The sequence below is a fragment of the Magnolia sinica genome, chromosome 7 (assembly GCF_029962835.1).
Source record: "Magnolia sinica isolate HGM2019 chromosome 7, MsV1, whole genome shotgun sequence".
NCBI classification, from domain to species: Eukaryota; Viridiplantae; Streptophyta; class Magnoliopsida; order Magnoliales; family Magnoliaceae; genus Magnolia; species Magnolia sinica.
Genome location: NC_080579.1, coordinates 85,669,279 through 85,692,176, shown reverse-complemented (window position 1 = coordinate 85,692,176; position 22,898 = coordinate 85,669,279). Strand labels below are relative to the sequence as shown.

General features: G+C 39.9%; 1 protein-coding gene across 3 annotated transcripts in view; it reads right to left on the bottom strand.

Moving 5' to 3' along the window:
* The window catches only part of LOC131251599 (bZIP transcription factor 1-B-like), a 42,354-nt gene that overhangs the window by 14,596 nt on the left and 4,860 nt on the right, over window positions 1-22,898 (bottom strand). For 2 of the 3 annotated variants that reach the window (XM_058252417.1, XM_058252420.1), the window contains exons 2-7: window positions 7,531-7,636; window positions 7,047-7,175; window positions 6,892-6,951; window positions 6,692-6,796; window positions 5,439-5,522; window positions 5,235-5,294 (exon numbers count right to left, since the gene is read on the bottom strand). In XM_058252417.1, the coding sequence (XP_058108400.1) occupies window positions 5,235-5,294; window positions 5,439-5,522; window positions 6,692-6,796; window positions 6,892-6,951; window positions 7,047-7,103 (366 nt within the window). In that variant the 5' untranslated portion in view covers window positions 7,104-7,175; window positions 7,531-7,636. The remainder of the gene's footprint in view (window positions 1-5,234; window positions 5,295-5,438; window positions 5,523-6,691; window positions 6,797-6,891; window positions 6,952-7,046; window positions 7,176-7,530; window positions 7,637-22,898) is intronic. The other variant, XM_058252419.1, reaches the window with a different exon arrangement.

Genomic DNA, 22,898 nt, shown 5'->3' with positions numbered 1-22,898 from the left:
AAAGCTCTGGCTGACAAGGATTGGATAATTTGAATGCGCCTGGACAATCTTTCAACAGATATGGAACCACCTTCGGCTTCCCCGTTGAGACTTTGGAGCTCAGAGAATAAAGCTTCAGTGTCAGCGTGACGCTTGTGAAGTTCCCCTTCTTTCCATTCCTTTAACCTTTCCTTGAGAAGTCTGAGCTTGCATATCAACTTATGCCCAGCAAAGCCATCGACTTGGAAGCTGGACCACCATTCCACAATTTTCTAATGAAATACGTCAATCTGGAGCCACGCCGAATTAAATCTGAAAGGCTTAGGACCCCAATTATCTTCTTCCGTGGATAACATAATCGGACAGTGATCCGACGTGGTCCTAGGAAGAGCCAGTTGAGAGGAGGTAGGGAAAGCCTCTAGCCAGTCCGTCGAAAGGAGGAATCTATCCAATCTCAATTGGATTTGATCCCTGCGCCCATTAGTCCAAGTATACATAGCTCCAGACAGGGGAAGTCTACCAGCTCCTGATTTTGGATCCAGTCCGAGAAGGCTTCCATAGCTACCGAAATTCTTCTACGGTGAGAATGTTCCGTAGCAAAATGGACCGCATTAAAATCGCCTACAAAACAACAAGGACCATTAAATGATTGTCTAGAAGCAAACAATTCATCCCAAAAGTCTGGTCTAATAGAATTCTCATTAGGACCATACACAGAGGAAATGAGAACACGGAAGTTAGAAGACTTATCTTGAAGGATAATTGTCACCGAAAAGTTCCCGATGAATGTCGCCTGGACGTCCCAATTAGACGATTTCCAGGCAATTAGAATTCCACCCGACGAGCCGGAGGCATCTAACGTAGCTCGCTCAGCATCGTTGGCTTCCCATAGCGAAGCTAGCAGTCTCTTCGTAAAAGTGGGAACTTTAGTTTCCTAGAGGCAAATGACGTCCGGATTTTTTCTCCCAATAGATTTCTTGATTAAGCACCTTTTCTGCTTCGATCCCACCCCCCCGCACGTTCCATGATAGGATTCTCATTGGGGCACTGAACTTCCCCGGTTCCCCTTACGACCTTGTTTAGCTCTGGAGGCTGCAAGGAGTCCAGGGCTCGGTTGTAGACTTTGGAGTTCCCGCCTTCTTAATAGATTCAGAAAACAATTGCTGATGACTATTCCAATCTGGACATTTCGTGCTATGATTGATTTTGAACGTCGAGTGAGAAGGGCCTCCCCATGTCGGGTGCAGAGGAGATAGGGACAGACAAAAAGTCCTTCATATGCCAGTGGTCAAAGCTCGGCAAAAGTTGTAGGCGGACGAGCGGCTAAGCTGCCTCTTCTGCACAAAAACAAAGGCGCCAGAATGAAGGTCGGATACTTTGAAAATCAGTCCACAACGAGTATTGACCCAAACTCCCCCACCTTTGGTAAAGCGCAAGAAAGAATCAATTGCTCGTTCCCTATGGAACATTATCTGCTTCCCTAGAAAGGGCAACTAGCTCAATCCAATAATCCCGTAACATGTCAGCCTCCCGTTCATACCTCGTAGCCTGAATTTGTAAGTAAAGAACCGAAACACGCTATTGCTCACTGATGCTCACTTGCCTTGCTAAGTGCTTCACTCGGGCATCTCTCTCAGGGAAAGCCCTACGCATTGCTTTCCAAATTTGAATCTAGTCACACAGTTGACCTTGAAAAGGGCCTCCCAAACAATGCTGTGGCGCCGGTCCAGTCCATACATAGGGAGAAGGATTATGATAGAGTGCCATTGAAATGTTCGATCTACCATGAATGTTGATATCCTTTTGTATTATATCTTTGAGTCTTCTTTCAGGGTCATTTCGTCTTTGATTCCCTTGTACATCTTGGAGTTGTCATGGAATGAGATCCTTTGGCTCTCTCCTTTTTCTCCGTTTCATACTAATCACATAGAAGTGGATTGCCAAAACATGCGCTAGGACTCATAAAAGTACACTTTCTTAAGCTGATTTAGAGCTTTTCTTAGCATAAAACTTGCATCGCTTTACGAATATGACTAAAAAATTTCTCATTTGAAAGTTATATACACAAGGATATCATCAAAACACACAAACAACAAACTTTTCCATAAAAGATAATAGGATTTGCGTCCTAATATGCATAAAAGTGATCGGGCCATTAGTTTTAATGGCATGGTTAACCACTCATATAATCCGTCCTTTGTCTTGAAAATGGTCTTTCATTCGCCAAATGGAAAGATAACAATATAATGATGGTTGCTTCATAGATTGGTTTTCGAGAAATATTATTGTGTTGAACATACATCCAACATATCATCCAATCTAGGGATAGGAAACCAATACTTCACATGTAATCTGGATAATGACTTCATAGTTGACATATCCTCTACTTGCCATCTTTCTTCGAAGGAGTCAAGAAAGGTGCAAGCCTAAGGCTCTCTCTATAAATCCTTTAATAGAATCGCTCCAGCTGATGCCGAAGCTCAATGAGCCTCGTAGGGTTCATACAATAGGCCCTAAAAATTTAGAAAAGAAGCTCATGGCACCAAATCTATTGCATTTTGGATATCATGCATATCTGGAAGTTAATCTGGCAGTTCCTTGTGATAAGGTCTTGGAAGCAACTTGTGTTATTGGCTTATAGCAAGTCAACAACACAAGTTGTGCCCATCTCTTCATAGGAAGGAGTGCAAAAAAGGTGAAAGACTAGGGCTCTCTCCATTAATCCTTTAATAGAATCCTTCCACCTGTTGTCGAAGCTCAGTGTGCCTTAGGTTCATATAATAGGCCGGAATATTCGGGAAAGAAACTCATGGCACCAAATCTATTGCATTTGGATATCCTGCATATCTAGAAGTTCATCCGGCATCTTTACAAAAAAAAAAAAAAAGGTTCCATCCGGCAGTTTCTAGCGAATAAGGCCTTGGAAATGTGAAAGCATCTTGTGTTATAGCAAGTCAATAACATGAGTTGTGCCCACCCTTTCCACCTACTAGAACTCATTGTCTCCCCTTCCGCTCCAACTCAACAAAGATATAAAGAGCATATGGCTCAATTTCTCCTTAATCACCCCCAAGCATGCAATCCATGACATCTTAATTTCACCCTACTAGGTCCAATACCTTTCCTTTTCCACATCATCATTAATAACCTTTCACCTACTCCCTCCCTAGAAGGCCAATACCCTCTCCTCCAGCTTCCACCTAGCTCGACCACAAGAAAAGATTTTTTTTTCTTCTATTCTTTCCTCCCATAATTCAACCATGGCTCCTGACAACCTTTTTATTGATTGACTATATTAGGCCAAGTTCAACCTTGACCCTTTCGCCCTTCATAGTGATGCTAATGTCAATCTTCCGCAAACACCTCTATTAGGAAGAAGGATCTCTTCCAAGAATATTACAACAAGGCTTTCTCTGGATACTTATAAAACTTCATTGGTTTTGACCTGAGACACGACAACAACTATGCAACGTAGAATTCTTTGTTGCATACTTTGCATCTCAAGAGTGAAGGAACCAAAAATTCTAACCCTTCTTTAAAACATTAACGAGAACCGGTATTAGTGAATAAGATAAATACGAAGTTCCCATAGGTATTTACCTCTGCCCCTCAATATATGGATTGCCTACTTTTCAATAAGAAGAAGGACAGGACAGACTGAGCCCACCTCAGGCACAACCAAGGTTCAAACTACATATCATAGGTATGCAACTATCCAGATTCACAATCTGGACCAGCCAACCATCAAGTATAGACCATGTCAAGGTCCAGATTGACCTGACTGATCATCTGGATCAGATCAAAGTCCTAACGGTTATGTTGGACCAAATGAAGGGCCAAGATGACTGATTTGGACTGATCCAGCAGTCTGATTGGAATGTGGGGACTATAATTCCATACAAATGGAATATTATGGATATGGATGATGAGATTCTTCATGAATAAAATTAGATTTTAGTTCCCCTATAATGAGATTCAAATAACTAGAAGAGTGGTTCTTCTAGAACCCTGGGGAGATGGAATCAATTATCACAAAAGCAGTACATACTCAGATCAACTGCTTCTAGTTTGATTTCATTTTTGGTGCTGCATTACAACACTATCCCCACTGCAACTTCCAGTCCCCTTATAGGCAAGTTGGTTAAGCTGCTCTCTTCTTCTTTGTAGGTCTCCCTTTTATCGAAAAAAATAGAACTTCTGTTGGACCACAATTTGCAATGTGAACTTTCCATCTCTTGATTCCAATTTCCTCTTATTGAAAATATTCCTGGCCTTTGGAATATCCTGCCTTTTGGGATGAAAAATACCCACCACCTGATATCTTGTGAAATGGGTCACAGATCAGTGGGAAAAGACCTTGGTACTATATTGAGGAGAGAGATTGTACAACTACCTCTACTTTCTGGAATTATTGCCTCGTATTCCATCATGACATTGTCTAAAATATTCACATAGCTGGACTATTTACTGCAGTGTTTCGTTCGTGGCGGGTGACTAAGCTTACAAAGGTAGTAGGCTCAGCATCTTAAACGTCCGAAATTATGAGCAAAGCTTTCAATCAAAGCAAGACCCTGCAATAAATGATGTTAAAATTAAGCTAGAAAGCCCAAGACTTCTACAAGTTAGGTCTTTGTATCAATACAATATGTTACAGCTGCCATATCTGATTCTCGTAGGGTATCATTTAACTATAGGTTCATTACTTAATAAACTCCTAGCAATTTCCTTGCTTTCTGTCATGTAATATTAAGAGTTACATTTAATTAATAGCACAGTCTGAAAGTAATAGTTAGACAGCTCAGATTTTGTCAGCAATGGTTAGATCTAAATCACTAAAATTAATAGAACAGTCAACAAATCTTTCATTCTTCTTCTCTTTGAATGATAAAATCTTTCAAATTGTAATCATAACTGAATACGAATAGCAAGTTATGGATGACAAAATATATATAACCATGTCCTGGATTTAGCAAGAAGCAGGTAACAATGTAACATCCCTGCTCCCCATTTCTGGGTTCTTAGTTCTTATCTTATGAAAGCATCGTTAGTAATATCCCATTTCCGTGCTATTATTTTATCAGGTACCATATATCAATAGTTCCAGAAGAAGACCTCATACATGATGGTGGCCTAACCCAAAATCTAGCATGTGGGCATGTTTTGGAGAATCCAAGTATAGGAGAGCAGCATGATTGTAAGTGTTTTTATTTCTTGGAAATTTAGAGAATTCCCCTCAATAAGAAGCTAACACTCACAGATGCTTCAGCAGTCCCATTTAAAGAAGGCATTGCATAAGGGCCGTATGGATGAGATCCCTGACATGGATGTATCAAACACACATATTAAATATATATATAAAAAAAAAACTCAGGTCAGCAATGCTCATATATGGACATAAATCCCAAATGAACACGTCATATAAGCAAGCAAAAAAGTAAACAAGATAGGCTGTGAAATACCGGTGGCATGGAGGGATGAGCATATAGTCCACCATGAGGATACATAGCAACATATGGAGGTGTCCCGTATGGAGGGATCATATGCTGCAGGAAGAGAAATGTCAGAGGCACTCCCAAATTATCAGTAAAAGGTATATCCAGTCAGGAGCTTAAAAAAGGTCAACGAATCAAGTTTTAAATGAACCATGCCCAGGACCTCTCAATGTTTTAAATATTGACGATATCGGCCTATATATCCCACGATATCTCTTGTATCCCACCTGTGCGATACGAAACGCACAGGTAGTGCCGATATATCCCACATGTTCGATCCGATGAGCTTTTTCAATTTCCGATCCCCTTTTTTGTTGAAATTATGTCAAATCAGTGTCAAATGGTTACAAATCTATTGGTTCTTCATATTTTGCATGAAAAATCATGGAGTTGGAACTCTAATTTCAATATTCATTGGTTCTTCATGTTCTCCATGCTTTTTTTCAAAATTTTCCTTCAACCAACTATTAATTGAGACTAATTTCAAAGTAATTAGAAGTATTTGATGAAATTAGCATCACATACATTCTAATTTCGAAATTTGAGTGTAAGTGGTCTGATTTGGGAAAATTTGGAAAATTTTTAAATTTTTCTCTAATTTATCCCAAATTACTTGCAATGTTGCACTCCAAACATGAAATCAAGCATGTATAAGGGCTAAGTCCTTATTAATTTTCGGACAATAAAAATCATTTTTAAATTAAAAATTTATTACAAAAATTTATTAAAATATTAATTTTTTTTTGAAATTACCAGCTGTCAATTGAGACTAATTTCAAAATATTTGGGATGTTTGATGAAATGACCATCACACACTAAATGTTATGCATTCAATTTGAATATAGTTGCATTAGTTCAATCAAACAGCGCATAGCTTAGGACCCTATACAAGAACCTACTATGTACACCTCTTTTTTGAGATGTTATGATTAAAAAGTGTGTATTGAGGTCTTTTTTAACAACCTCTGAAGTTTCATTAAAAAAATTAACAATTTTCCCAATGTTTCCCAAAAGGTGCGATAAATTACCCGATATAAACGATATATCCCGTGCGATAACCGATACGTATTTGTATCCCAAGGATGCGATATGTAACGTGATACCGATGTTTCGAACATTGCTCTCATTATCAAGTTTGACTATACCAGAATTGCTGCCAGCTACAACTAAGATGCGTACTCCAACTATAAAATCAAAAACAAGAACAGAACATGGAATACCTGTGCACCCCACATGTATGGATGAGCTTGAGGACTGGAGGGAACGGAAGAATGAAAAAACCCCGGAGGGGGCATAGGAGGGGTTCCAGCAGAGCTAAAATATGCCTGCATGTAAGTATGCAAAAAGATATATGTTTGTCCAACCCTTAAAAAGTTAAGGATGCAACTTCCCGTGCAAGGAAAAATAAAATTGCTAGAACCTGATATGAAGCCCAATCAGGAAAAACTGTCGCAGGGCTGCTTGGAGGAGGCTGCTCCTGCTGCTTAGTGAAAAACAAATAATGGAACTTCTTAGAGAAAATTGAACCAAAAAAGTTATTTTGGATAAAGAAGAAACTAGGTGTACGTGTATGACCTGTGCTGAAGATGTCTTTGGAGCCTTTGTTGGAGTATCGACCTCTCCATTGCCCATGATTCAACCCTTGCTGCATGCCCTCAAACCTCCCCTAATCCATTACTATCTTGGATGGAGCATAGAGCATATCTACATAACAAGTATAAGAGAAATGAGTCCAAAAAATATCTTCCGAACGAGATACCAGATACAGATATAGCCAACATAAGGAGACAATTTTTTTTTACCTTAAAAACCATTAAATAAAAAGTAAATCACCATTTCAAAATGGTTGAGTTTATTTCAACACAAAAGAATTTGGTGATGAACAACAAAACCATCTGCTTTTCTTTCCACTGTAAGCTAAAAGCTTTATAAATAAAAGAAGAAATGAGGACATAAAACAGAACTGCAAGCTTCCATCAAAGAGCAACATCCTCTACAGATTATACAATTCTTTTTTGCAATCATCTTGTCATTCTCTTTTAACTGTTTGCACGAATACCTGTCTCTGTCTGCGCCAAGGCTTAAAAACACGGAACTCAATGACCTAATGAAAGATCTTGGCCCAAAGTTGTGACTCGATCAACTCACTTGACTTCTCCAAGTTTCTGCCAGTGAAAGAGATACAATTAAGTACTCCGGAACTAATAAGAGAATAACACACTACATATTCAGCAACTAAATCAAACATAGACATGAATGCAATACTATCTGAATTTTAAGAGCTATGCTTTGGTATGTCACTAACTCATTATCCTTAGGACAACAGAAGCTATGGAAAACACGGAATAAATGCCAGAGTCTCAGATATAACGAGATTCACAACTACTTAAACTTGATAATCATAATCTGCAATCACAGTTCACAATTAACAAGATTCCTAAGTCATCAAAACTGAAACTGATACACATTTACCTATGTAAAATTTATAAAAAAAAAAAAAAACTGAGGATTGAGGACATGAAGACTTAGAACTATAAATAAATGACTCAATATCATTAAATATCTAACTCATAGTCCACATTGCAGATCCACATTATTCGAACAGCTACATCATATTGGCTAGAGTGTTGAGCAATTAGCCATTAGGAGGCAACATAAGACGATGATGAACATTACAATGATAAGGATATTGTGATGAATGTGTGGAAGGATAAAAGTATTGCCCCCAATAAGGGGGAAAGAGATACGTTTGTATTGCAGGCTCATAAATCAGGCAGATTCTCGGTTCGATCATTCTACAAACTGGTCAGGAAGCCAAGATCAGATGAAAAGTGGCCACATAACTGTTTATTTTAGTACTACGGTGCTCCTTCCAAAGTAGCAGCATTTGTTTAGCTGGCTGGTCGGAAGAGGGTACTCACAATCAACAACCGCATTAAATGAGTCATGGCCCTCCCCAACATATGCATTATGTGTATGGACGACGCTGAATCCCCCAATCATCTTTTTCTCCATTGCTTCTTTCGTAGGAAGGTGTGGGAAAGCTTCTTTTCCCTCTTGAATACACAATGGGTTGTTGCCAAGAACTATTGATGTGTTCATTACTGCGTGGCACAAAGGTGGAGTCGAAAAGGACGGAAAGGTGGTTTGGCAGCTTGTATTGATGACAATTTTTCGAGCCATTCGGGGAGAATGGAATAAGCCGATGCTTTAGAAATAAAAGCAGATTTGTGGGTGAGGTTAAAAGAAGGGTTAAGACTTTTGCGGTCAAATCGGTTTCCAGCTTCAAGGCTGTGGATGCTTGTAAGCTTATGCCCTTGGTTGGGTTGTAATCTTTTCCCGTCTTAGTTGTAATTTTTGACATCTTAGTTTTGCTAAGTTGGGCTCTCTTAGTAATTATTACTAACCAAAAAAATTTATATATATATATATATATATATATATAATTTTTTTAAAAAAAGGATAAAAATGACAATCAAGCATGAGGTCATCCATAGCAACCAAAGAGTAGCCCCAGCATAGGAGATAAAATGATTTAGAGCTAATTGAGATGGTTAGGCCATGTGCTACAAAAACTGGAGAAACCTACTCAGGGATGCTTTTTTTGTTCTTTTTTTTTTTAAGAAGTAATGAGGGAAATTCTATTAAGGTTGAAGGGCTTGAAATGAGGACATGAGGAATACCCAAGAGAACATTTTTTATCCTTTCTTTTTTTTCTTTTTTTGTTCTCTTTTTCTTTTCTTTTCTTTTTCCTTTTTTTTTTTTTCTGGAGAAGTAATGAGGAAACTTCTAGTAAGGTTGAAGGGCTTGAAATGAGGACGAGAGGAATACACAAAAGAACTTCGATCATGATAATCAAGTATAAGGCTTGGATAGGAATAATCAACAAAGAGGAATCTGCAACGCTGACACATAGTTACGACAAGGATAGAATGACGATGATTAGTAGATTAGAGATGTGAGTGGGTGCGGTTGTGCACTTGTGTTTTATTGCTAACACAAATAAAGCTCTTGTGTCTCCGTCTCTTTTTATGTATGTGAGCATATCCGAAGCTCAACTAGGCCACACGAACAGAACTAGTGTGGATGAAATTGCCAACCCTTGAAACTTTTTTAGGGACCCACCATGATGTTTATATGCCATCCAAACCGCTCTTAAGGTTAGTCCCACTAAGATGAATTGAATAAAAAATTTATCCAATAAAAAAAATATTTCGCCTTAAGAAGGTTTCAATGGTGAAACCTTAATAAGGTCATTCAATGTTTATATGCCATCCATCCAACATTTTGATTTTCTAACTTTAATTAGGCCATTAAACAAATCCATCAATTTAAAACATCAGTCTCGCTCTATAAAGGGAACTTTTCAACCAGACTATCACAAGCCTTCCTCACTGTTCTACAATTGTCCCATTTCACCACTAATGGCTCCCTTCCACTTCCTCAAAACTCCTCCAGCATTCCCACCACCCCATCTACTTCTTCGCCAAAAGAGGGAACATTTCTTCCTTCTTCCGCAACTCCTCTAGCAATATCAGAAAGAATATCTTCCAATAACATTGGTAATGCAGGGGCATTTTCACACCGGGCTCGAGTGGGGTCACCTGTGGGATGCAGGGGCACACTCAGGGTGAGTGAGGGCCACGAGGGAGGTCTCGTGTTCGAGACTCCTCACCGGGGGTGATTAATACGCATTTCACACCGGGCTCGAGTGGAGTAGCCTATGGGATCCGGGGACACACTCGGGGTGGGCAGCCCGTGTGAGGCGGTACCCATATGATTTGGGGCCCACGAGGGGGGTTCGGGCGAGGTCTCAACCCATGAGATGTGGGGCCTAGGCTATGAGATAAATGGATTAATTTGTCATACTCTAACAGTTCGAGCTTTTAGAGCAAGTGGTTAATTGTCCTACATCAAATTGGTATCAGAGCGGGAGGTCTAATGTTCGAGACTCCTCATCGGGGGTGATTAATGCAAGGGCATTTTCACACCGGGCTCGAGTGGAGTAGCACATGGGATGCGGGGACACACTCGGGGTGGGTGACCCATGTGATTTGGGGCCCACGAGGGAGGTCTCATGTTCGAAACTCCTCACCGGGGGTAATTAATACGCATTTCACACCGGGCTCGAGTGGGGTAGCATTAGGGATGCGGGGACACTGATGTAGGATACATGTAGGGATGTCATGTTTCACAGGGGATTATTTAAAGGACAATTCAAAGTATACAGATCCTAGGACCTGTGGGTTATGGGCCAAGCCCACTAAACAATAATTTTGGCAAAACAGTTCACCAAACAGTAATTTCAGCAAGCTAAAGTTCATGTCATTTAATTAGAAATCATCCCCACATGCACACAATCATATAAAAATTAAATCGCTGGATGTCAAGGTTGTTAAAACAACCCCTTAGCACAGAATATCAACAAAATACTCATGGGCAGATTCATACACACATAGAATTTACCATACTCATTCACTACATAAACTATGTTTAGAGGAGATGAAGATCACGTGGGATATGGGGTGGGATAAATCTGTAATTTGGGAATTGAGGGTTGTGGGAGGAAATTGGGAGAGGGTCTATGGTAGGTTTTATGTGGGAGGCAGGGACATAGGGTGTCGAGGTTTTGGGCGCAATGGATTGAAGGATTTAGGCTAGATAGGATCAAAGAGGTTTTTTCAAAGGAGTACAGGGAGAAGGAAATACCATACCTTGCAAAAGATAAACACGTGAGCAAGTCGCACGCCCACAAAAAGATGGAATCTCACCACCTCTTCCAAGCCGCATGGAAGAAAGAAAGGCTTCTCTTTAGAAAACAAACGTGTACTCTCATATGTACAGATGGTATGGGGTGTGTAGGCTGAGAGGAGGGCTCAGGTATAGGCCATGGGTCAGGGGACTGATCAATGGGAGGCTCAAGGTATGGATTATGAGGTGGGCCACTAAATGGCACGAGATCTTCCACGTTGAATGTAGAGCTGATATTCAATGTAGGTGGAAGCTCGAGAACATACGCATTGGGACTCATACGGTTTTAAATTTTATATGGTCCTGCGCTGCGGGCATGTAATTTCTTAGCGGCACTAAGTGGTATCCGCTCTGGCCTAATACGGACCATGCCCTCATCACCCGCTTGAAATTCCCTGAATCGACGTTGTATCAGCTTGAAATTTATAATTTATATTACTTGAATTAATCCTTTGTTTAATCTCTCTGTATAAATCATGCACGTAATGCGCAAAGGACTCAGCAGACTCGGAAGGACAACGTGACACAGACATAAGAATAAAATCTATAGGTCTCCTAGGCTTATAACCAAGAACAATCTCAAACGGACTCTTACCCGTAGACCTATTTATTGAACTATTATATGCGAACTCTGCAGTTGGCAAGACTGCGTCCCAAGTCCTAATATGATCACCAACCAGACATCTCAACAAGTCGCCTAGGCTCCTATTGAGAACAAACCCGTGGATGCCCTTAGTCGTAGGGTTGTACTCTCCATTCTCTGAGAGTAGAAGTTACGGGTTTTGAGCGATTAAAAGACGAATATCCTGAGTGTCCGGACTTTAGAGAGAGATATGTGTCACTTCTAGAGGATCCCACGAGGACAAACAGTGAGTTTGTCATTCATGATTATTACCTATTTTATGGAGATCGGCTCTGCATTCTTCGCACGTCCCTACGGGATTTCCTGATATAGGAGCTACATGCAGGTGGTGTAGCCGGCCATTTTGGAAGGGATAAAACGATAACCCTTGTTGATGACCGATTTTACTGGCCAAGTCTCAGGCGAGATGTGGCTAGAATTGTAGGGCAATGTCATACATGTCAGCTGGCAAAGCAAAAGAAACAGGACACAGGATTGTATGCTCCTTTGCCTGTGCCATATGCCCCTTGGGACGATCTTAGTATGGATTTCGTGTTGGGGCTTCCCAAGACTATCAAGAAGCATGATTCCACATTTGTCGTGGTGAACCGTTTTTCCAAAATGGCCCACTTCATTGCGTGCTCTAAGACGTTGGACGCCTCAGACATTGCTCGGATCTTCTTTGATGAAGTTGTTCGATTACATGGTTTGCCAAAAACCATAATGTCTAACCGGGATGTCAAGTTTATGAGCTATTTTTGGAAGACATTGTGGCATATTATGGGAACTCGTCTGCAGTTTTCTTTGGCATACCATCCTCAGACTGATGGCCAGACTGAGGTGGTGAATAGGAGCCTAGGCGACTTGTTGAGATGTCTAGTTGGTGATCATATTAGGACTTGGGACGCAATCTTGCCAACTGCAGAGTTTGCATATAGTAGTTCAATAAATAGGTCTACGGGTAAGAGTCCGTTTGAGATTGTTCTTGGTTATAAGCCTAAGAGACCTATAGATTTGATTCACATGTCTGTGTCATGTCGTCCTTCTGAGTCTACTGAGTCCTTTGCACATTACATGCATGATTTACACAGGGTGATTAGACAAAGGATTAATTCAAGTAATATAGATTATAAACTTCAAGCAGACATGCACCGTCGATTCAGGGAATTTCAAGTGGGTGATGAGGTCATAGTCCGTATTAGGCCAGAGCGGATACCACTTGGTGTTGCTAAGAAATTACATGCCTGCAGCACAAGACCATATAAAATTTTAAACCGTATGGGTCCCAATGCGTATATGTTCTCGAGTTTCCACCTACATTGAATATCAGCTCTACATTCAACGTGGAATATCTCGTGCCATTTAGAGGCCCACCTCATGATCCACACCTTGAGCCTCCCACTGATTAGTCCCCTGACCCATGGCCTATACTTGAGCCCTCCTCTCAGCCAGCACCCCCCACACCATCTGTACATATGAGAGTACACGTTTGTTTTCTAAAGAGAAGCCTTTCTTTCTTCCATGCGGTTTGGAAGAACCCTCCATGAGACTTGGAGCAAGGTGGTGAGATTCCATCTTTTTGTGGGCATGCGACTCGCTCACATGTTTATCTTTTGCAAGGTATGGACTTTCCTTTTCCTTCTACTCCTTATTATAAAAAATAAAAAAATATAATTTATAAAAAAAAAAAAAAAACACCCTATTTAATCCTATCTAGCCTAAATCTTTCAATCCATTGCGCCCAAAACCTTAAAACCCTATGTCCCTGCCTCCCACATAAAACCTACCCTATACCCTCTCCCAATTTCCTCCCACGACCCTCAATTCCCAAATTACAGATTTATCCCACCCCATAGTTTATGTGGTGAATGAGTATGGTAAATTTTATGTGTGTATGAATCTGCCCATGAGTATTTTGTTGATATTCTGTGCTAAGGGGTTGTTCCAACAACCTTGACATCCTACGATTTAATCTTTATATGATTGTGTGCATGTGGGGATGATTTCTAATGAAACGACATGAACTTTTGCTTGCTAAAATTACTGTTTGGTGAACTGTTCTGCTGAAATTATTGTTTAGTGGGCTTGGCCTATAACCCACAGGTCCTAGGATCTGTATGCTTTGAATTGTCCTTTGAATAATCCCCTGTGAAACATGACATCCCTACATATATCCTACATCAGACACACTCAGGGTAGGTGAACCATGTGATTTGGGGCCCATGAGGGGGGTTCGGCCGAGGTCCTAACCCGTGCAATGTGGGGCCTTGGCTATGAGATAAAAGGATTAATTCGTCATGCTCTAACAGTTCGAACTTTTAGAGCAAGTGGTTAATTGTCCTGCATCAATTGGCAACCTTTCCTGCCTCATAAATATCCGACGGATGAGCTCGTGGATCCGATGCTCCAAAGTTCCCCTTCTTAAAATGGAAAGAGGTTTGTACTCTCTATGCGGAAGGGGGAGCGAATATAAGGACCTTCTCATAGTTAACAAGGCTCTTTTAGGAAAATGGGTTTGGAGGTTTGGAAATGAGAGCAAAAGTCTTTGACACCAAATCATTGCTGCGAAATATGGCCTCAAACTCCAAGGATAGTGGACCAAATAGACTCATCCCTCTACCGTGCATCCTTTCTGTGGAAAGGAATAGCTAGGGCAGGGCCTGTTTCTTTAACGAGGGAGGGGGAGGTCTTCGGCTACCCTCCTTTCCACAGAAACCTATTAGATTTTGAGATAAAGGAGCTTACTCTTCTTTTATCTCGCCTGCAGGATTTTCATCCATCCCCTCTTTTGGGCGACTCGTTCCGTTGGATGCTATCAAGGATAGGGATTTTCTCTGTTCGATCATTCTGCATCATCATCTTCTTCTTCTTATTGTCACACCGAACCTTTGTGATCTTACAGAGTGCCTCCAAAGGTAGCAGCTATGTTTGGATGGTTGGTGGGCTGAAACAGAGTTTTGACGGTTGACAATCTATAAAAATAAAAATTAAAAATAAATAAATAAATAAGGAATGCCCATCCCAATGTATATCTTCTTTGCTTTGGGGTTAGAGAATCAGTCAATCATCTTTTTATACACTGCTCCTCCGATATTTGGTGGAGCGTCCCAAAGCTTGTTGGAGTTTTGTGGGTTATGCCAAAGTCAATAGACAATCTCCTCTGTGGTTGGCATGCGGATTTGGGAGGTGCAATTGAAAAAGGAAGTAGAGAATCCTTCTCCTGGCAATTCTAAGGGTTGTGTGGGCCGAAAGGAACAATCATTGCTTCAGGAATATTAGGGTCTCTTTGGCTGGGGTGTTTTCGAGAGTTTTAGTTCTTTTCAGGGACTGGCACCTTGGGTTTTTTTTATCCTCGTGTTGTCAAGGGACAGCCTATTGTATTTTTTCCTACTTTATTTTTTTTAGTCTTTCTTTGTTCCTTATTTTCGCAGCTTAATAAAATTCTCTTCTTTCAAGAGAGAGAGGGAGAGAGAGAGAGAGAGAGAGAGAGAGAGAGAGAAGCAAATCTACTACAAGGGGGACCCTCAACACTCGAATCATCTTCCCAAAATCTGCTAATCTACCTACAGTGTACCTTTAATTGCATTCTTTCAATAATTGGTTCCCATAAGCTTTTTTATGGTAAACTTTTTTACGGTTTTCCAATGCATAGAGGATACCAAGATGAAGTGGTTGGAAGGACCCCAACCTTACATCCTAACACCATTGCCAACTCTTCTACGAACCTCGCAATCCTCAAGATTGACACCCATAATCTTGCTTTTTGCTAGATTAATTTTGAGACGTAAGACTGCCTCAATCCATCTTAAGACGTATGTCAGACTTAACTGCCAGTTGAGGATTTGCATTAAACTTGTTGAGGACTAGTATTGAATATAATTAAAGGATCATCAACAAACGAGAAATATTGAGATTGACTCACCTTGAAGCCCCTTATTAGACCTTCCATTCTAGCCTTTTTCAACATTTTACTCGAGGAATCTGCCAGCACTGCAAAGAGAATGGAAAAGGGTCCTTTTTTAAAACCATTCAATGAGACTAAAACTTCGCATTTTGGCAGAAGACATGCATTTTTTCCCATCCAACCCCACCATCTTATGCCAAATCTCATCCTTCTGAGCATGTATTCTAGACAATCCCAATCCGCATTATCATAAGCTTTAAACATTTGGTTGAAGACACGCATTTCTTCATCCAACCCACCATCTCATGCCACATCTCATCCTTCTAAGCATTTAATCTAGACAACGCCCATCCACATTATCATAAGCATTCTCTAAGTGAACTTTGCATAGCACACCTAGGCACTTCAATTTATGACGTGAATCTACACATTCACGTGCAATCAATACACTATCCAAAATTTTACACCCCTTTATGAATGCCCTTGTGAAGGCGAAATAATGGATCCCAACACACACACCCGAGTCTAGAAGCTAGCACGCTCTTTCCTTGGAATTTGGACAATGAAAGATGCTCCCATCTCTTTTGAAAAATATCGATCCCATGGAAGAAACATTTATAAATACCATCAAACATCTCTAATCTCCTCGCGGAATGTCTTGAAAAGCACCAACGCAAACCATTTGGTCTCGATGCCTTGTCTTAACCGAAGCGCTCAATTGCTTCCTAAACTTCTTTGACATCTATCAGCCTTTTAAAGGAACATGCATTTAGTGTTGTCATTATCATACGATATATGATTCATATCATATCATATGATCGTACAATTTAGATCATACATACCAATTGCATTTACAAGTGAATCGTACGATTCCGATCTAAAATCTGAAACGTACGATCAAATTATGAATCATACGATTAGACAATCGCATTTCAAAATCGACAGCGCCTTATCAAAAAATTGATTTTTTTTTTCCTTTTATTTTTTCTTTTTCTTTTTTTGCAATTTTTTTAGAGATTTCTGTTTTAAAGTGTATTGAGGCCCCAACCTTAATAGAAAAACATATCTTTTGCAACTTTTTATAGATTTTAGGGACTTTTGGAGCTTGTGGGCCATAAGAAACCTAGAGAAAGAAAATAGGATATCTTTTTCGTTGCTCAATGGAATCAAACGTCACTTCTTGCATTCGATTTCTACGTTGAAATAGGTAAGAATACATGTAAAATATTTAGTTATTACTTTCTATTTCATTCTTTCGTATATTGGTGGAAATATGGGTTTTTCGAAAAAGAAAATTAAAATATTTCATTTTTTTTCGGTTTTTTGCAATTCGTTTTAAGGGTTTTTGTGTTTAAAAGTTATTTATGCCCCACATACATTATAATATCACTTCTTTTCTTTCTTCGGAGAGATAGTGGTGAGATTTGGAGTTTATGTGAGCCTGAATAGCTTTTTTTCAAGAGTTTTCTCATTTATTTCAAATAGAAACTAGTTTTCTCTCATTTTTAATCAATTTATAATCTTCTATTTTTGTGTGGGGCCTAAATAGTTTTTTCCTTAATATATATGTAGGCTTAGCTTGTCACTTGTGTGTTGTCGACTTACCATGTTGGTTCGTTTTAAGCATTGAAGAAGGGAAAGAAATCGTAAACGAAAGACAATGATCTTATGTGGGAGTGTTGGAACAATAATCTCCACCTAAGATGCAATTTTTGTGGTAAGGCAAATTGGGGAGGAGTGTTTCAAATGAAACATCACCTAGCCCGAACAAAGAATAATGTTGCGACATGTCCCCAAGTGGGTGATGAGGTAGCAGAAAAATTCAAGAAATTATTGGATGGTAATGTTAGCGAGAAGAAGCAACAAGAAGAGATGGCATATGATGTTGGAAGAGTTCCTATAATTGATGATGTCAATGAAATGGGTGGTGGAAAAAGAAAGAGAACAATTGATGATTTTATAGTAAAGTGTGGGCCAAAAGATAAACAACAAGCTAATCTGAATAATGTTGCGACATGTCCCCAAGTGGGTGATGATAGGGGTGCACGTTTAACCGTTGGAACCGTGTAACCGGACCAGAACTGTTGGATCAGTCTGTTTTGGTCCGGTTCCGGGGTGCTAACGGTCCGGTTCCGGTTCCCAAATTTTCTGAACCGTTGATTACGAATCGGTTCTGGTTTAGGGTCCTGTGAAACCGAACCAAACCGTTAATCTGAACCGTTAACTGAATCGTTGATCCGAACCGTAGAACCGATCCGTGACAGGAACCGTAGATCCGATGTATTTAAAACCAAAAAAAAAAAAACCATAATGCCTAAGTCGTTTAACGCCCTGCCCTCTCTCACGCCGCACTCCCTGCCTTCTGCCCTCTCTCGCCGCACTCTCTACCCTCCCTCAGTCCCTCTGCCCTCTCTCTCTCTCTCTCTCTCTCTCTCTCTCTCTCTCTCTCTCGCCGTCCGCCCGTCCCAACTCCCAATCACCAGCAAAAAATCAATTATCTTTTCTGCAATCTCTCTGCAATTCCAAGAAAACGAACATCACTGTATACTCAGGTACCATTTTCCTGCCATTTTCTCCACAAACCCATTAAAATATATCAGTCAAAAAATAGAAGAAGAAAAAAACCATTTTTTAGCAATCTCTCTGCGATTAAAACAAGGCCAATGCCAGTTCTGCCATTTTTTCCCAATCCATGCAAAACCCATTGTCCAAAACTTCAATATTTTTCAGCAATCTATTTACAATTCCAAGAAAATTGTCATCACTGTATATTGAAATGCCATTTTCCCACAAACCCATCAAAACCCATCATTCAAAGCTCAAATCCATTCTCAACATTCTCTCTACTACAACAGGAAGGCCACCATCACCATCTCTCTCTCCCATTTTTTTTCCCAATTCCTGCAAAACCCATCATCCAAAACTTCAATATCTTTTCAGCAATCTTTCACCAGCTCCAAAAATCACCACCACCATCTACTCTGATCTCATTTCCTCTGTCATCTTTCTCCCAAATCCATGAAAACCAAGCTACCAAGAATCACCATCTATTCCAATCTCATTTCCACTACTATTTTCTCCAAATCCATGAAAAACCCATCAACCAAAATTCTATCTTTTCTCAGCAATCCCCCTGCAACCTGAAGAAAACCATCACCAGTTCCCAAAAAAAATCATGTAATTTTTCTCCTTTATCAATGGAAGAAATTCAACTGCCAAAAAACCTCTTCTTTTTTTTTGCCTTTCTTCTCTAACAATGCATTAAAACCAATCAGCCCCAATACTACTTTTTCAGCCGTTGGATCAAAGCTCTCTGTAATTCCATAAGCTGGGCTGGATTTTTAAAAGCCCAGAACCATGGATCCAATCCGGGACCGAACCGTTCTTCACGGTCCAGTTCTGGTTTGATTCTAGGGTGCTAACGGTCCGGTTCCGATTGCAATAATTGCAGAACCGTTAGGAACGGTTCGGTTCCGGTTTCACCCCAAAACCAGATTGAACCGACCCGTGTGCACCCCTAGGTGATGAGGTAGCAGAAAAATTCAAGAAATTATTGGATGGTAATGTTAGCGAGAAGAAGCAACAAGAAGAGATGGCATATGATGTTGGACGGGTTCCTATAATTGATGATGTCGATGAAATGGGTGGTGGAAAAAGAAAGAGAACAATTGATGATTTTATCGTAAAGTGTGGGCCAAAAGATAAACAACAAGCTAATCTAAACAAAATCTGGAAGAAGGGAGATAGAGATAATGTGTGCCTATATATTTTGTGTTTCCTATATGCGAATGCTCTACCATTCAACCTTGTAAAGAGCCCATTCTTTGCACCAATGATGGAAGCAGTTGCTGCATTTGGGCCAGGATTGAAGCTTCCATCATATCATGAAGTGATGAATAAATTTTTGCAAATGGAGGTTAAGTCGATAGAGAAATCTATTGATGTATATAAGAATGAATGGGAGAAGACTAGATGCATGACTATATCGAATGGGTGGACTGATGGAGTGAATCGGTCAATTACAAAAAAAATTTAAAAAAATTAAAAATCAAAATTGTTAATAGTCCAAGTGGTACGGTATTTTTAAGATATGTTGATATGTCCGATATTTCAAAAAAATGCAAACAATTTGCTAGGGTTGCTCGAATCAGTGATTGATGAAGTGGGTAAGAACGTTGTGCAGGTAATTACGGATAGTGCATCCACCTATGTGAAGGCGGGTTACTTGTTAATGGAGAAAAGGAAGACATTGTTTTGGTCTCCATGTGCGGCCCGTTGCATACACCTAATACTTGCAGACATTGGAAAGCTACAAGTTCATTTAGAGACCGTCACGAAAGCAAGGGCCATAACGGTCTAAATTTACAAACATTGTTGGATCTTGAATTTCATAAGAAAGCACGGAAAGGAGGAGTTGACTCGACCAGCCGTAACACGGTTTGCTACATGTTACTTAACTTTAAAAAGCATTCATGAAAATAGAATTGGCCTGAGCTCAATGTTTACCTCCAAAGAATGGGAAGTAGCTGCTTCTCCAAGGCCATAAAAGGGAAGCATGTTCAAGACATAGTTTTGGCCGATGTAGATTTTTTGTCCATCTATCAAGTTTTGCTTAAAGACCACTCTCCCATTGGTCAAGGTGCTACGACTAGTTGATTTAGATGAGAGGCTAGCCATGAGATATATTTATGAAGCGATGGAACGAGCGAAAGAGGCTATAACAAAAAACTTGAGAGAGGTGAAGAAACAATATTCGGATATATGGGAAATCAAAGACCAGTGGTGGAATCTTCAATTGCATAGGCCCCTTAAATGCAGTGGCAGCTTATTTCTTAGATTTCAATATGATGACAACTTTCGTCCAAATTTAGATATTAAAACCAACCTGCGTGACTGTATTGAAATAATGGTCTCTGATTAAAGGCGGGGGGTCATCATTGATGAGAAGATTGATAAGTTCAAGAAGGCTTATGGTTTATTTGGAAGAGAGGCGGCAAAATTAACCAGAACGACAAAGCAACCGGATAATTTTACTTACAATTATTTTGCTTCTTTGAGTTCAACTGTATGCCTATTGTTTATATAAATTATATATGATTATGTTTTAGGTCTATGGTGGGAGAGTTACAGAGACGAGTATCCGGAATTGCAAAAGCTGGCTATTCATATTTTAAGTTTGACATGTAGTGCTACTAGTTGTAAGCACAACTAGAGCACTTTCGAGTGGGTGACAACGAGACACCATTGAATTCATTAATCAACTTATGAATTTACAATGTAGACTGGGACCAGTGTTCGAGTTGTCAGTATCGCTACAAGTTTCGCTGGGCAGAGATAAAGATATAATATTGTTATCGCCAAGAATATCGCTGATAACCGGAAATGCAGGGAAAATGGTGGAAACATGGAGAAAATGGTAGAATTTTTCAGTGAAACTTCAGGACATGCCTGAATACACATATTTACATATTGAGGAATTAAAAAATTACAAAAAGAATGCATTAAATGATAAGTTTCCATTTAATAGGGGCCAAAAGGATGTCCAAAGCTCAAGTGGACCACATGATGGATGGATTGGATCTCATCTCAATTTGCCATGCTGGTACATATAATGCCATTTGAGCTCCTTAATGTACACAAATTACAGATGGAAGTGCATAGATCCAGTTGATCATAATTGTTTGATTTTGCCCATTGAATTTGTACTTTTGACCAATTTTCAGATTTTATTTTATTTTTCTTTCAGTTTGTAATTGTATGGTGTCCCATGATTCGGTGATCCAAACTGTTTATATGATGGGCCTCAGCACCGATGCTTCATGCACCAAAACTCACCCACATCAAAATTTATGTGAACCCCAAAAAGGTATCAATGGCAGGGCGTTCAATCCTCCACTGCTTTTTACAGTGTGGTACACTTGATTTTTGGATTTGTTTTATTTTTCAGATCAAGACTTACGAAGAGCTCACCAAGTGGAAGGACGGTTTGGATATAACTCATACCTTATGATGGGACCCACAGAACTTGGTGACGTCAACACACTGGTATGTGTTACACCAGCCAATCCACTTCGGAAGTGGATTGCGTACCGAGTAACTTAGTACGCTAGGGGTACTGAATAAACTCTGTGGGGCCCACCGTCATTCATGCACGGTATCAACGCCGTCCATCCGTTTTATCATATAAATTTATATCTTTAAACCAAATATTAAGAATATCCAAATCTCAAGTGGAACACACCATCAGAAACAGTGTGAATTGAATTCTACCGTTGAAAAGTTCTTGGTGGTTACATAAGTTTTACATAAATATGATATTTGTGTTTTCCTTTCATCCATATCTTTTTGATGTTATTAACAGTTTGGATGAAAAATAAACATCATTGGGAGCCTTAGAAAGGTTTCAACAGTGGAAATCAATACTTCTACTATTTCCTGTGGCATGGTCTACTTAAGCTTTTGATATACTTCAATTTTGGCCTCAACCCCTAAAATGATCTGTAAAAATGTATGGATGGTGTGGATAAACCACATGAATTCACAGTGGGGCCAAAAGAGTTTACTCAGTACCATAGTCCATACGATGGTACTGAGTAACTCAATACGCAATCCGCTTTCATCCGAGTCCAGGATCTCACTGTATCCCACGCGCGCGGAGGATCCGATGGCCACTGAAAGGCCACCGTGATGTATGAAATTTATCCGCACCGTCCATTCATTTCTTCATATTATTTTATAACATTATCCAACAAATATGTAATATCTAAATCTCAAATGGGCCACACGGTGGTTATTAAATTAATACCGTTGGAAAATTCTTAGGGGCCACAGACGTTTTAGATCAAGATTATATTTGTTTTTTTCTCTCCATCCAGGTGTATATTATCATATCAAGGGGTTTTACGTAAAATAAACAATACAGTGGGCCCTAGGAAGGTTTCAACGGTGGGCGTCCTTAGCATCATTGCTTCCTATGGTGTGGTCCACTTGAGCCTTTGATATGCTTTATTTTTGGTCTAGTACTCTAGAATGATATGAAATGATGGATGGAGGATGTGGTAAAGATTCATACATCACAGTGGTCCCTCAGTGGCCCTTGGATCCCCCCTTGTACCAAGCTCCGAACGGATCGGGTGGTACCTGATCTACG